Consider the following 14,098-nt stretch of genomic DNA (forward strand, 5'->3'; position numbering starts at 1 on the left):
TTTTGTGTGTTTCTCTATCTATCTCTAGAGATTTCTCTCTGCATTTCAGATTTGAGTTATGGCTGGGTTCCTGCGAAGGATACGCATAACTATTCTACGTTTCTCAATTCATTGATTCAAATAAACTTGTGTTCGGATACGTAGAATACCGGATAGGATGATAACTACTGTACGAGCTATTGCGATGGGGTGTTCAGCAATATCCCACTAACAAGGAACAAACTCCAGAGTACCAGAAAAAGAAAAAAGGCACTCGAATCGAAAAACAGAATCTTACCCAACAACGCCAACGCTGCAGAGCCCAAAAGCATGAAATAAGGGGTATAAACTAAAGTGGTGGGTGGTAAGGTGTATGTGTTTAGACCATGCAACATCACAACCAAGGCGAACGGCAAAAAGCTACGGGAAGGTGGACACTAAACCTTCTCCAACCTCTTCTTCCTCTCGGCGAAGATCACCTCCAGCTTGCGGAGCTGCAAGCCGAGGCCCTTCTTCTCGGCGTTGCCCAGGAGCCAGGCCTCCATGCGCTCGCGCACCAGTTTCATCGCGTGGGTCACGGGGAGAATCGGGGCCGCAGCAGCACTCGGACCGTCGTCCGCGCCGGCGGGATTGCGGGCGTCGCGCTCGACCTGAGCCCAGCGGTCGGCGCCGGGGTTGAGCAGGAGGTCGAAGACGTCGGACCAGATGTCGCGTTCCCAGTATCGCTTCAGGGATTCGCGGATGCGGTAGGTGCGGGTGGTGATGGCCGAGGAAGGATCGGGCCGGTCCGAGTCACCACCGGACGAAAAACCCTCGCTGCGGCGGACGGGCATCGACTCGATGTACTTGCCGAACAGCATGACGTGGATGGTGCCGGCCAGGCCGTAGAGGTCGATCTGGTGGGTCCAGGGCCGCAATTCGCGGATCTCGTTGCACTCGTGGCTTTTGATCTCCCAGTCAGCGAGGAATTGGACGGACGCGGGGAAGGCGTGCATGTCGATGCCGCGGCCGAAGTCGATCAGGGAGAGGCCCTTGTTGCACCAGCCGTGGTGGCCCCGCGGGGAATAGTGCACTTCGCGCGGGTCGGCGTAGTCGGTGTCCAGGTCGATCAGCGAAGAAGGGAGAGCGGGCTTGTCGTCGAGACGCACGAGACAGTTGTCGGCTTTGATGTCGCCGTGGATGATCCCACATGCGTGCAGGGCTTCGACGGTGCGGAATAGCTCGACCGTGAAGAACATGGCAAGCACTTCGTCCATTCCACCCTCACTGTTGGTGGTTGGCGAGATTGGTTCGCTGCGAATGAGATTGACCAGGTCCAAAATCGTGCCCTGACCGCGGTAATCTTCCACCAAGATACTCTCGTTGCGGTAGACATGAAGCTCGTGAGCTCGGATTATACTGTCGGTGGCGCGAGAGAGCTCAGGGTTCCGGGTCAAGCGGTCGTGCGCCATGCGGATCACATAGAACTCCCACTCACTCGGTGGGCCAACCTCCAATTTGATGGCTTCGAATCCATGGCGCGGGGCGTTGTAGCTTGAGACGGTTCTGTTGTGGGAATCTCTGCTGGAGTTACCTGTCGATTCGTTCTCCGAGTCAGACGGTAGGCCTTCGATGCTCTCGGCGAAGTAGACGGGGGCATAAGCTCCGGCACCAAGTTCTCGTCGGATGATATAGCTTCGGTCAGCACCTGGTAATTCAAGGATGGGCAGGTCAAAAGCCGCCTCGTCTCCGCTCTTCCCACGCTTGCTAGTCGCTTTGAAGAATCTTTGGACTTCGGCGCCGTAATGGGTCATCATTTGCGGGTGGTTGTGATAGCCTGCGTAGGATGCCAAAGGCGGCTGCAGGGAATGAAGAATGGTGTTACGGATGTCTTTATTCGTGGGACTGCATTGCAGCTGCTTGATAACCGGCTCTTGTCGACTGCTCTCACTCAGAGGCGTAAGTCTCATGCTAGATCGCACTTCGTCCACATTTGGACAGAAGGTCACATCCTCGAGGATATCGGCGAAGTGGTCCTCGTGGTGAGGGGTGGTAGTAGCAAGTAGGGGACTTGACAAGAGGTTTCCCATTTGCGGTTTGGAGGGTGTCTTTACGTTATACATCTGGGCCCTCGCCGCTGTCATTGAGATAGAGTACTCCGTCTGCTCCACGATCGGCGTCATGAATGGCAAGCGGTTCTGAGCTACCATCGCAGGATCCCGGTAAGTGCCGTAGGGAGCGACATAATCTTCGGGCATCTCTGGGACAAATCGCTGTCTTTCAGGCTGCTCGATACCGGAATTTTCGTCAAAAATCTCGTTCTCTCTATTGTCATAGGCGGGGCGTTCGTCATGGAGTGAATGAGATGTGTGTGTGTCGGGGACGTCGCAAGCAGAGAACTGTGTCCATTCACCATCGATAACACTTTCCGCCCGTGTGTTATCCTCGAACCCATCATCGTCAAATGACTTGTGGAAACTTGTCGTCTCATCGTCGCCGAAATCGCTGGATGCAGCTGAAATATGTCCCGTCACAGTGCTCTCCCCAGCGCTTGTGTAGTCATCATCATCGAAATCACTCTCGGCCGCTTGATCTGTCTCCGCCTTCAGTGGCTGGTTGAATATACTATAAATCTCGTCTGTTGCAGCTCGTGTGTGTATAGTCATCGTGGGTTCAGCAGTGCTTTTCCGACGAATCTTGCTGCCTCCAGTGGGAGAATCAAACTTCATTTTGACTATGGGTTGTTAGCATCCCAAAACGACATACCATAGACAACACGCTTACTTGTCTGGGTTTCTTGCTTAACCTCGCGCATTTTCATTTTGCGTGCCTTGGTCTTGTTTTCCTGGGCAGCATTTGCCTCACCGTGTTCCTGCGTATGAGTCTCTCTGTCCTTCACGGTCAATTTCTGCCTGAACTGATCCGGTAGTTCGTTCTCTATGCCATGTTCGAGCGGATTCTCGGAGGGCATTTCGGCATTAGAATTGCCGGGAATCTCCCTGAGAGGCACCTTAGGTACCCGCCAGTCCTTCTTCAGCCACCCCCGCCTCATGGCTCTGAGCTCCTCGAAGCTAACTTCATGGTTCGGATTCTTATAATCAGGGTATACAGCATCGAGGTTGACGAAAACGCGTTCGCGGCGTCCGGTACGTGGATTGATCGCTTCCCTTACGCGGTGCTCTGGCACGACATCTGGAATATCTTGTTTGACTTGGATTTTGGATTTTGACTGAAATACATTAATCGTAAACCAATCCGGTTTCATGCCACCAATTAGTCCTGCGATCGTAAATATCTGGAAGTCAGAGAGAATCGGGAAATGCACATACCTCGTCCCGAAAAATCGCCATCTTCTCCTTTGGCACGGGCTTCTTTCCGGCCTTCAAGGTTTCTCCCGCCCAGGGCTTCGCTTCCACCTTATTCTCCTTGCGTCGATCCTGCAGTGATCCGATGTTGTCCCAGCCTTGCGCCGGTCCGCTGACCGCCGGCTGGCTCGCTGCGTCGGCGTCGGAGAAGATCGCCATCTTCGGTTTGCCGGATTTCGTCTTCGAGGCAGCGCTGCGGGCGGGGGCCGGGCGCTCGGCGGCCTGGGGGTCGGGCGAGGCGGGTGCAGCCGACGCGAAAGGATCAACCTTGGCCGCCAAGGCTGGGCGGACGGCGGGCAAGGCCGGCGACGAGGGGCCATTATCCTGCGTCTGTTGTTCGTAGCGATGCTGGAACTCGCGGTATTTGCGAGCCAGGCGTTCTGCTGGCCGCGCCTCGCGCTCGATCCCGAGGTGGTAGACCTCGTCTGCCTGTGTCCATCTCCCAGCACCCTCCAGCCAGGCCGCAAACTCCTCGTAAAATAATGCGAGGCCCTCACCAATATGATGACGGGCCAAGAAAGCGAATGTCTCCCGTGGCGAGTCGGAGAAAAGTCTGATGTATTGCAGCCATAGCCGCAGGTAGCGGGGGTCGTTTTTGTAGTGAGCCGAGGAGAGAAAGTGTTTCACGGCGCGTTCGAGAAGAGGAAGAAGCCCGGATTCGGAGGTAGCCTGGGCGGAGGGGTAGGCGTTGAGCGTCCATTTCACATATCGGTCGTAAACATCGAGGGGGTCATCAGATTCGTCAATAGCTTGCAGCTCCGCCTCATATTCTTGTCTGATCGCATCGTTGACGCTTCTGGTCTCATTTGGCGACGGCACGGCGAGCTTGTCCGTCGTTTCTCGGGGACTGAAAATCCGGGCTAGCTCTCGAGCCGATCGTCCCCCCGGTAGCGATTGAATGTTCTCCTTCTGGTTTTCGATGATATCGAAGTCGATCAAGTCGTTTGAAGCCGCCATGGCGGCGATGGAGCGCGAAATAAGGATCGCCCACTTCGAATGTGTAGTGCAAGAGTCGTTTCCGCGGTGTTTGAGTCGTTATTATAATTGTTGTCGGCGGTTCGGTGGTGGTTGGAGGGCGATGAAGGGCGATGGTCGACACGGTTCAGGCTGCAAGGGAGCCAAATCAGAAGAGGTTGAAGCAAATCGAGTTTATCGATAAACAGCCGCTAGTCCGGATGTGGTTGCCCTGACAACCGGTCACATGCACGCTAGTCCCAGAAAGGCAAAATTGAAGCTGCTACCAGCTGGCTGCCCTTCAACTTACTGTATTGTGAGGGAGCTGTCTTGCAATGTTTTGAGATAATGTAAAAGTGTCAATCGCTTGTAGCTATGTTCCTGAACGCAGGACTTTTCTCCTAACATCATAGGTACGTAACGTTAACAGAACCAGGAGTAAAGTAAGGCCTCGACCCTGCAAAGTCCGCTCCGCTCCGCGTCTCCATATCGCCAAACCGCCAATTCTGACAGTTTTGGCCGACCCACCGTCCAATTATCGGATTGCTTGATTTTGGAATATCATCCGAGAAGTGTTGAAATCCACCCACAGACGAAAGACGAAGGTACGATGCCTCCTCGCGGTGCTCGCAAAGCAGCACCCAGCGCTGTCGCTGTCTCGCCACCGCACTCCCCGGAAGATCAAAAACGCAAGCTTGTCGACGAAGATCGCGAACCAACCTCCCCACTTCGTCGATCAAAGCGCGTCAAATCAGCCGGGGCCTCTGCTGCTTCACTGTCTACGACTCCGATTGAGGTAGAAACTGGCAGTCAGGCCAAAACTGCAAGTCCAGGGACTTTGAAACACAAAGCTCGTCAAGGCAAGGCCGCCGCCGCCGCCGCCGCCGTCGCCATTAAGCAGGAAGTAGAGGAAGAGGTTGAGACGACGGTCACGGGGAAGGCATCAACAAAAGACAACGTGAATTCGGTGAAAGAGGAAGAGGTTGAAGAGAAGGTATCCAAAACGGTCAAGGTTTCCAGGCAGCAGAAAACCAAAGAAGCCGAAATGGTGCCTTTGAGAGCTCGGACCCAGGGATTGCGCATGCTTGTCGGCGCGCATGTCAGCGCAGCCAAAGGTGCGTCGACTTGGTTTTCAATTTATCTTTTGGATCGTGATCCTGGTACTAATAGTCGGTACAGGCGTCTTCAACTCGGTGAACAACAGCTTGCACATAGGGTGAGTCCCATAGAGTCTCCTTCCGGTCGGCCATCGACTAACCCGACGTCAGTGGAAACGCATTTGCTCTCTTCCTCAAGTCGCAAAGGAAATGGGACAACCCACCCCTTCAGGATGACCACCGAGATCAATTCCGCGCCATGTGTAAAGAGCACAAGTATGATGCAGCAAAGTGAGCACCCCTACGCCAATCTGTCATCTGTCCCCAACTTACCTTAAACCCAGACACATCCTTCCGCACGGGTCATATCTTGTAAACCTGGCTCAAGAAGACAAAGCTAAAGCCAAACAAGCCTACGATGCCTTCCTCGACGATCTCCGTCGGTGCGAAGCTCTAGGCATTCAGCTCTACAACTTCCAGTAAGCCAGCTAGCTCCGCGAACCCTCAATGCATGTATTCCTCTTCATCACGGATACTGATTGTGCGCGAATAGTCCCGGCTCTGCCAACTCAACCCCACACGCCAGTGCTATCACGCGACTAGCCTCCGCGCTCACCTCGGCCCTCCGCGCCACCACGACCGTGATTCCGGTCCTCGAAACCATGTGCGGCCACGGCAGCACGATCGGTGGCTCCCTCTCGGAATTCAGGGATCTGCTCGCCCAGATCCCTGCTGACCTGCACCCGCGAATTGGCATCTGCATCGACACCTGTCACAGCTTCGCGGCGGGCTACGACCTTGTCACCCCCACGGGCTTCGCGGCCTTTATGCAGGAATTTGAGGAATTGATCGGCATTCAACATCTCCGGGCCCTCCACCTTAACGACTCGAAAGCGCCTCGCGGTAGTAAACGGGATCTGCACGCAAATATTGGGACGGGATTCTTGGGCCTACGGGCGTTTCACAATGTTATGAATGAGAAGCGGTTCGAGGGGGTGCCTATGATTCTCGAGACGCCGATCGACCGGCCAGAAGCAAAAACCGGAACGAAGGATGAGGGTGGGGATGATGGGGAGGCTGGGCAGGCGAAGGGCAAGAAGAAGGCCCCGAAGAAACCAGCTGGTGCTGCAGGGAAGTTAGTCGCCGATCCCAGTGTCTGGGCGAAGGAGATTGAGCTTCTCGAGTCTTTAATCGGCATGGATCCGGAGGGAGCGGAGTTCCGAGCTCTGGAAGCGAGATTGGCCGACGAGGGGAAGGAGATGCGGGAGAAGCAAATGGAGCAGTATATGCGGAAGCTGGAGGCGGATGAGAAGAAGGCAGCCAAAGGATCGGGCGTGAAGAAGGGACAGAAGACGCTGATGGAGATGATGAACGGGGCGGAAAAGAAGAAGGGGAAGACAGTGAAGAAGAAGAAGAAGAAGGATGAGAGTGATGATGATGATGATGATGATGATGATGAAGGGTGTCAGTCTCATTCAGAGGACTAGTCCTTGTACGAGTTGTTCGACCTCAAATGAGGTATTGTGGAAGTATCAACCGGTCCGAGTGGACAACAGCCCTATAAACTGTGCGGGCTCATCACCTCATTGTGTTTCCACTGTAGACAAACACGGACATTCGATACCATATGAAAATGTACGGTAAGTATTCCGTACATTGCAACCCAACATCCCCGATCAACCACCCGACGAAGATTTACAGCCCATCCAAAGTGTAAACAACCAACTTGAAGGTAACTTGAAGCTAAAGCTGATTGCCCGAAATAGCATCCCCGACCTTGACCAACTCGAGCCTTAGCGCCGGCAAGGCAGCATCAGCGCATCACCGCATCACCGCATTTCCCCAGCCACCCGCAATAAACAAGGCCAGGGCTGTAAAAACAACATGGCTGGGGAACACTTACTCGGCCAGGCACTGATTGACTCCATCACTCCAATAGTCACTCAAGGCCGTGTGTGGACAACCTTATAAGCTGTCCCACAAACATGCCCGCCATCTCCCATTTCCCCTTCTCCATCCATCTTCCTCTCCTCCTTTGGTCTTTGGAATTCATACCATCAATCTATATCCCGGGTATCTGACATTCACGGGCACATTCCTCAGGAACCCAGATTGAATCCAGATCCCACTCCCCACAGACTGTGTGCATAGATCGATAACCACCTGCCTACACACCGGATTCCCGGTCTATCCCATGAGGCATCGCAACCCCAATTAAACCACGAAGCACTTTGTCAATTCACCTACCTCACCATATCCAACCACCAAAGTCCAACCACACTGCACCGGAAACCCCGCCGCGATGCAAGAAAACATCGCCATCGCGGTGATCATCATCGTCCTGTTCATCATCCTCGCCATCGCGGGCTACGGCATCCACACCATGAAGAACCGCGTGGCGTACCGGAAACGCGCCATCGATGAGGAGAGTGGGGAGGAAGGCGGGGGTGGTTGATTCTCGACCTTGCCTGAGTCCCTCTCTCTCTCTCTTTCTGATTTTGTTTTTTTTTTCGGTTTTTATTATCGCGCCTTGCTGGAAAAGGTGTTCTTTTGGAGTCATTCATGAACTAGGTTTTATGCGATATATCTATGCCACCTACTGGATGGGATGTTTGTTGTTTGTTTTGGTTGAAATGTGGTTATGACTTATGATGCAATGGATGATGGGATTGGGTTTGGACTTGACGACGGTGAAGTGATGGATAGGGGGTTTACTCAGTGGGAGTTGTCTGTAAGGGATGGGGGATGGTTGCTGGGGGTATTCTTGTATTTTGTTTGGATTCTTCGAGGGCTTGAGAAGGGTGGACTGGTTTCGACCCTCGGTGTTCATTTTTCTTTGGGGATTGTTTATATATTACCGACTATATTTGAAGCATTATTGTTACCGTGTCAGTAATGAGAAAAAGGGTATATTGCGTACAAATTGAACTACCCCCCGATTCTGAAAGTTACAGAATGCTTCAGGTTTCTATCATGTATCCCAGTCGTAGCATAACTCGTCATCGGATTGCCCATTTGATCCAGGAGCTGAGTACACAGTACACTCAACTCAATCGTTCATCCGAGAATCTTCAGTCCGCCCTTGGTCTTGCCATGCTTCTTGACTCCATCATGCTTGACCTTGCCCCCACCAGCACTGCCCCCACCCGAGCCGCCTCCACCCCCGTGCTTCTTCCCATTCTTGTTGTTGGACACAGGCCGAACCTCGGTGGTGGCCCGCCGGAGCAATACCGGATGCGAGCCAATGTACTTGCCTTGCATTTCTCGCGCCGCTTTGAAGTAGTCGTCGCCGTCGCTGAAGCTGACAAACCCGTAGCCCTTGCTCTTCTGCGTGCGCTTGTCGCGGATCACCCGCGCCTTCTGCACCGACGTGTACTTGGCGAACGCCTTCAGCAGCGAGTCATCCGTAACCTCGCCCGCCAAATTTCCCACGAACAGACGAAAGTGCGCCGGATCCCACTCCAGGAGTGTCGAGTCGGTCCAGTTCTGTCCACCGCCGGAGCGGACAACTGTCTTCGGCGCGGGCTCGGGCACCCCCACGATCGGCGCGGGCGTGTTGGCACCAGTGGCGGCACCAGATGGTGTGTTCGCGCCAGATGCAGGACCAGCCCCGATTCCCTGGCTGACATCTCGGCGTCCTGGGATCTTGCCGGGGACCGGGACTTCCTCCTTGTTCGCGTAGGCGCTCTGCCACTGCGCAATCTGCGCTTCCGTCTCCGGGTCCATGCCGGAGTCATTGCGGCCGCCGTAGCCCCTTCCGGCGGCGGGCTGGAAGGGGTTCTGGATCCGTGGCACGGACGGGCCGTACGAGGTGCCGTCATTGTACTGGGCCGGGGCTCCGTAGTAGGTCGGGCCGCTCTGGTACGATGCTTGTGGTTGTTGTGGATAGTAGTTACCGTAGCCGGTTGTAGTTGGTGTCGCATAGCCGCTGGAGGAGGTGGGTGGAGCAGACACCACGGGGCTGCTGGTACGGTAGGGTTGAGTGGAGGCTACTGAGCGCGGGGCGAAGGCAGTGGCGGCGCCGTAGCCCGGTCGCGACGGCCCGTGACTGCCATATCCGCTGCTTGCACCGGGCGGCGCATACGAGGGTGCAGCCGAGTATGCGGGTTGTTGGTAGGTGGCAGGCGAAGCAGTGCTCGCTGATGGTGGTGGACGCGCAGGGAGCGACGAAGGTGCTTGCCTAAGACCTGGAGGTGGCGGAAAGGACATGATGAACGGAGAGTTCGGTACAAAGGAGAAACGGTGGATAGTGTGATGCGCTGTTCAGCAACTAGCAACAGACACGTACCTTCAGGGCCTGACTGACGTCGCAGTCAATACGCCAGACGTCACGCCTGAAAAAGGTCCCGAATCCTGGTGCGGAAGATGTGTGGTTTGAAGGTGAAAGGCCGTATCTCAAGCAAGACCAGCCTGGAGGATTGAGTATAGAGTTGATGATGGACGCTGGTAGCACTTGCGTGGGAGTTATAGAATTGGCTGGGATCGTGAGATATTGATCAGGAGGAGAAGGATTATGGAAATCTGATTGTCAGTGTGGATAGTAGTGTGAGTTGATGGGCTGGCAGATGGTTCTAGATGCCTGAAGCAACAGACACGGCCGACAAAAGAAAAGTTGCGCTGACGGCTTCCAAGGCCTGCCGTAAGGTGCAAACAGGCCATTGCAGAATCCTGTCGCTTCGGCTACACGTGACTACTGATGCATGCAGATGGTAGCAGGACCGCACCGTTGCTGAACCATTGAATCTGATTGTTCTTGTTGAAGCCAACCTAGCTTCTGCCATTAGAAGAAAAGGCTCTCATCAATGCTAACATGTAAGCTTGACAGCGAATAGCCCGAGTACGTAGCTACGTATCAGCGGGGAGTTTCCTCTTTGGAAAGAAAGTCAGTCCGGTCTATACGAGGATGAACTATACGAGGATCAACCTGCTACCGTCTTAGTGCTTGAAAGTCATCCGTACAGTACAACCTGCTTATTGCCAGGTAGTGAGCTGAAGGCTACATGTCTCGTCCTGCGGACTGCATGATATCGGAGTCCAGGAACCCCCGCGGGCGAGTCAATGATTTGGCTGGCCCCGATCTTCTTACTCAGCGCAGGCTAGCCACACTGCGTGGTGGTTCTGAACCCCCAACCGATTGATTACTGAGTATGATTGAACCCATGCCCATGTGATGCAACTTGACCCCCACCCTAAACCTGACTAGGAAATGCAGTTGCCGACCACAGACTACTAGATATTTGCGAGTAAGACTCCGAGTGCAGCTTCTAGAGAATTGACCAGTACGGAGAAAAGAACCCCCATCGGCTTCATTGAGCTTTAGACCAAGTAATTAGGAGATGCGGGATGATCAGAGGCCCCGGAAATGGAGTAGATTTCTCCGGCGGGAATTGTTCTGATCGGCTTTAAGCCTAGAAGGAGGGATGAGTTTCCGCGCTAATCCGATTTATTTGGCGGCCAGCTGCAATTGATGACGATGACCGATCATCCTAGTCTCCCCTCCTGTGAGGATGAGGATAATGGTGATAATGAAGATGAAGAAGTCTCGTCGACTCGTACACATACTTCTTAGTTCAGCATCTGGGTGAGATATGAGGGTGGGATGGGTGGAGGGGAGAAGGGCTTGGAAGGCGGTCCCAATTTATCCGTTCCCGAACGAGCTTCACCGAAAGCGCTACTCTGGGACAAATTCCTTTTTCAGGGCCGATGTAGGCCGGATTCTAGCGGATTTTCTGCAGTGCCGCTGCCGGTTGCTGTGCCCCTCCATTGCCCCGCCAGAGCATGAGCATGAGCATGAGCATGAGCATCATCATCATCATCATCATCATCATCATCATCATCATCATCAGTAGCACAACAGCTGCTGCCACCATAGAAACTATGGCATTCACTGGGTATGAATACATTCAGTTCGAACTGGCTTATTGATTTGAAGAATAAATAAAGCCATATGAAGAGAGTCCGATTGAATGAAGCAATTGCAAGGTAGTCTAGTTTCTGTTCCCTTGTATCATCAATTCATATATCCGATAGTTACCAAAAGAAGCTGGCCGGTCTCACCGGAGGACTCTGCTCCCTCTGGTGTTCTCTCCCTCCCCTCTAAACTTATCGATTGCCCCGCTCAACCCAACTCCTCAACCTCCCGTCCCACCACCCATGACGGAAGAGCTGCTCCGTAAGCCCCGTCCACATTGCGTGAATCCTGCTCTGACATCTTCCAATGCTTTCCTTCTTACGGTCCTCGCTTGCCCCGTTCCCTTTCTTCCCCTTCTTCCCCTTCCTGGTCCCTCTTCCTTCTCCCCTCATATATCCTCCGTCACTCCCACTTCTTGTAACTACCTCATCTTTTTTGCTTCCTCTCTCCAAAAAAAAACATACCTAATCTCCTCCTTCCCTCCCACCCCACAATTTCATCATGGCCGACAAAGCTGTGTAAGTAGCTCTACCACTCCTCCTTCCTGATGCTTCATCATGATCCATGCATTGCATTTCCTCATGCATGCATTGGTCGATCCTCTTCCACCACGCGGCTACCATCTTGGAGCGCATACTAGCCTCAAGATGACTTCGGATCATGGTCATGAACTCGAATTGCCCTTCGTCTGTGAATTATCACGATGAGGAGGCCGCAGGTCCAGAGGGTCGCATTGATCCCTACGTCCTCGAACGTTCGGATCAATCCCCTCCTTGTCCATCTTTTTCTTTTCTATCTACCCACCTATTGACATAGAACCTGGCGACTGACTTCAGCGCCCGCCTCGCCGGCATCAATGTCGGCGCTCCGGCGCGTTCTTTGCCTAGTGCTGATTTCGGTCTCATCGGTCTGGCCGTTATGGGTCAGAACCTGATCCTTAACGCCGCTGACCACGGCTTCACCGTCTGCGCCTACAACCGTACCACCTCCAAGGTCGACCGCTTCTTGGAGAACGAGGCTAAGGGTGAGTCTCATTACCTATTGTCTTTCACGCAAAACCAACTCATCATGGTGTACCACCAGGCAAGCCCATTGTCGGTGCTCACTCCGTCGAGGAGTTCTGCGCCAAGCTCAAGCGTCCCCGTCGTATCATGCTCTTGGTTATGGCCGGAAAGCCCGTTGATCAGTTCATCGAGTCTCTTCTGCCCCACCTTGAGGAGGGTGATATCATCATCGATGGTGGTAACTCCCACTTCCCCGACAGCAACCGCCGCACCAAGTACCTGGCCGAGAAGGGCATCCGCTTCGTCGGCAGCGGTGTCTCCGGTGGTGAGGAGGGTGCCCGTTACGGTCCCTCCCTGATGCCCGGTGGTAACGAGGAGGCCTGGCCCTACATCAAGGATGTCTTCCAGAGCATCGCCGCCAAGAGCGACGGTGAGGCCTGCTGCGACTGGGTCGGTGACGAGGGCGCTGGTCACTTCGTCAAGATGGTCCACAACGGTATCGAGTACGGTGACATGCAGCTCATTTGCGAGGTAAGTCATCAAGCCTGCCGAAATCCAGAATCGGAATGTCACGTACAGAGATTAACCATAGTATCCATCTCTAGGCTTATGATATCCTCAAGCGCGGCCTTGGTCTTAAGGGCAAGGAGATTGCCGATGTTTTCGCCGAGTGGAACAAGGGTGTCTTGGACTCCTTCCTGATTGAGATCACCCGTGACATTCTCTACTACAACGATGAGGATGGAACTCCTCTCGTCGAGAAGATTCTTGACAAGGCTGGTCAGAAGGGTACCGGCAAGTGGACTGCTGTCAACGCTCTTGACCTTGGCATGCCTGTCACCCTGATCGGCGAGGCCGTCTTCTCTCGTTGCTTGTCTGCTATCAAGGACGAGCGTACCCGTGCCAGTGGCCTCCTCAACGGCCCTACCCCCGAGTTCGATGGTGACAAGCAGGCTTTCATCAAGGACCTCGAGCAGGCCCTGTATGCCTCCAAGATCATCTCCTACGCTCAGGGCTTCATGCTCATCCAGGAGGTAAGACACTTCCCGCATCCAGTCCGATATGCAGTTGCTAACGAGAATCTCAACAGGCTGCTCGTGAGTACGGCTGGAAGTTGAACAAGCCCTCCATTGCCCTCATGTGGCGTGGTGGCTGCATCATCCGTTCCGTCTTCCTTAAGGACATCACCAACGCTTACCGCAACAACCCCGACCTTGAGAACCTGCTCTTCGACGACTTCTTCAACAAGGCCATCCACAACGCCCAGCAGGGCTGGAGAAACGTTGTCAGCAAGGGTGCTCTGTGGGGTATCCCCACCCCTGCTTTCAGCACTGCCCTCAGCTTCTTCGACGGCTACCGCACCCGGGACCTCCCCGCCAACCTGCTGCAGGCTCAGCGTGACTACTTCGGTGCCCACACTTTCCGCATCAAGCCCGAGCACGCCAGCGAGACCTACCCCGAGGGTAAGGACATCCACGTCAACTGGACCGGCCGTGGTGGCAACGTCTCTGCGTCGACCTACATTGTTTAAATCAAACACGCGATGTAATACGCTGGACGTGAAGCCTCGCACGGGTCTATCAGGGGACAGTTGGACTGAGCTCAGGGAGTTCGCGATATGCACTTACTGAGTGAAGAATGACATGATGAAAACAAGAAGCGGAACAGGAAGTATACCTAATTCTGCTTCATAGTACTATGTATCTAGATGCTTACTTTTACGTTTAAAACCGTATGGAATGAAATGAACCCTTTTCTTTTCTTTTTTTTTTTTAAGTGGTGTCTGTGATAGTTAACCAGTAGTTACTA

General features: G+C 53.9%; 5 protein-coding genes across 5 annotated transcripts; 3 read left to right on the top strand and 2 right to left on the bottom strand.

Moving 5' to 3' along the window:
* Positions 1-416: 416 nt before the first annotated feature.
* Positions 417-4,684, bottom strand: BO82DRAFT_422217 (putative checkpoint protein kinase (SldA); the record flags this gene model as incomplete). Its single annotated transcript, XM_025640196.1, has 3 exons — positions 3,288-4,684; positions 2,743-3,187; positions 417-2,692 (listed from the first exon to the last, which is right to left on the bottom strand). Exons 1-3 carry the CDS (start codon positions 4,278-4,280, stop codon positions 417-419), a joined length of 3,714 nt encoding a protein of 1,237 aa, XP_025488351.1. The 5' UTR covers positions 4,281-4,684.
* On the top strand, positions 4,437-6,897 carry BO82DRAFT_160733 (DNA-(apurinic or apyrimidinic site) lyase APN1). The gene is made up of 5 exons (XM_025630253.1): positions 4,437-5,392; positions 5,457-5,493; positions 5,546-5,665; positions 5,719-5,853; positions 5,928-6,897. Exons 1-5 carry the CDS (start codon positions 4,888-4,890, stop codon positions 6,859-6,861), a joined length of 1,731 nt encoding a protein of 576 aa, XP_025488352.1. The 5' UTR covers positions 4,437-4,887; the 3' UTR covers positions 6,862-6,897.
* Positions 6,898-8,023: 1,126 nt separating this feature from the next.
* Positions 8,024-8,366, top strand: BO82DRAFT_160782 (uncharacterized protein). Its single transcript, XM_025630255.1, has one exon. The coding sequence runs from the start codon at positions 8,113-8,115 to the stop codon at positions 8,299-8,301; it is 189 nt and encodes a 62-aa protein (XP_025488353.1). The 5' UTR covers positions 8,024-8,112; the 3' UTR covers positions 8,302-8,366.
* A 65-nt stretch (positions 8,367-8,431) lies between these two features.
* Positions 8,432-9,930, bottom strand: BO82DRAFT_394845 (RNP domain protein; the record flags this gene model as incomplete). The annotated part of the gene is made up of 1 exon (XM_025638756.1): positions 8,432-9,930. Exon 1 carries the CDS (start codon positions 9,581-9,583, stop codon positions 8,432-8,434), a length of 1,152 nt encoding a protein of 383 aa, XP_025488354.1. The 5' UTR covers positions 9,584-9,930.
* Positions 9,931-11,738: 1,808 nt separating this feature from the next.
* Positions 11,739-13,820, top strand: BO82DRAFT_386081 (NADP(+)-dependent, decarboxylating phosphogluconate dehydrogenase; the record flags this gene model as incomplete). The annotated part of the gene is made up of 5 exons (XM_025638229.1): positions 11,739-11,803; positions 12,122-12,309; positions 12,369-12,820; positions 12,895-13,323; positions 13,380-13,820. Exons 1-5 carry the CDS (start codon positions 11,787-11,789, stop codon positions 13,818-13,820), a joined length of 1,527 nt encoding a protein of 508 aa, XP_025488355.1. The 5' UTR covers positions 11,739-11,786.
* Positions 13,821-14,098: the final 278 nt, after the last annotated feature.

Source organism: Aspergillus uvarum, assembly GCF_003184745.1.
Source record: "Aspergillus uvarum CBS 121591 unplaced genomic scaffold BO82scaffold_59, whole genome shotgun sequence".
Classification (NCBI taxonomy): Eukaryota; Fungi; Ascomycota; class Eurotiomycetes; order Eurotiales; family Aspergillaceae; genus Aspergillus; species Aspergillus uvarum.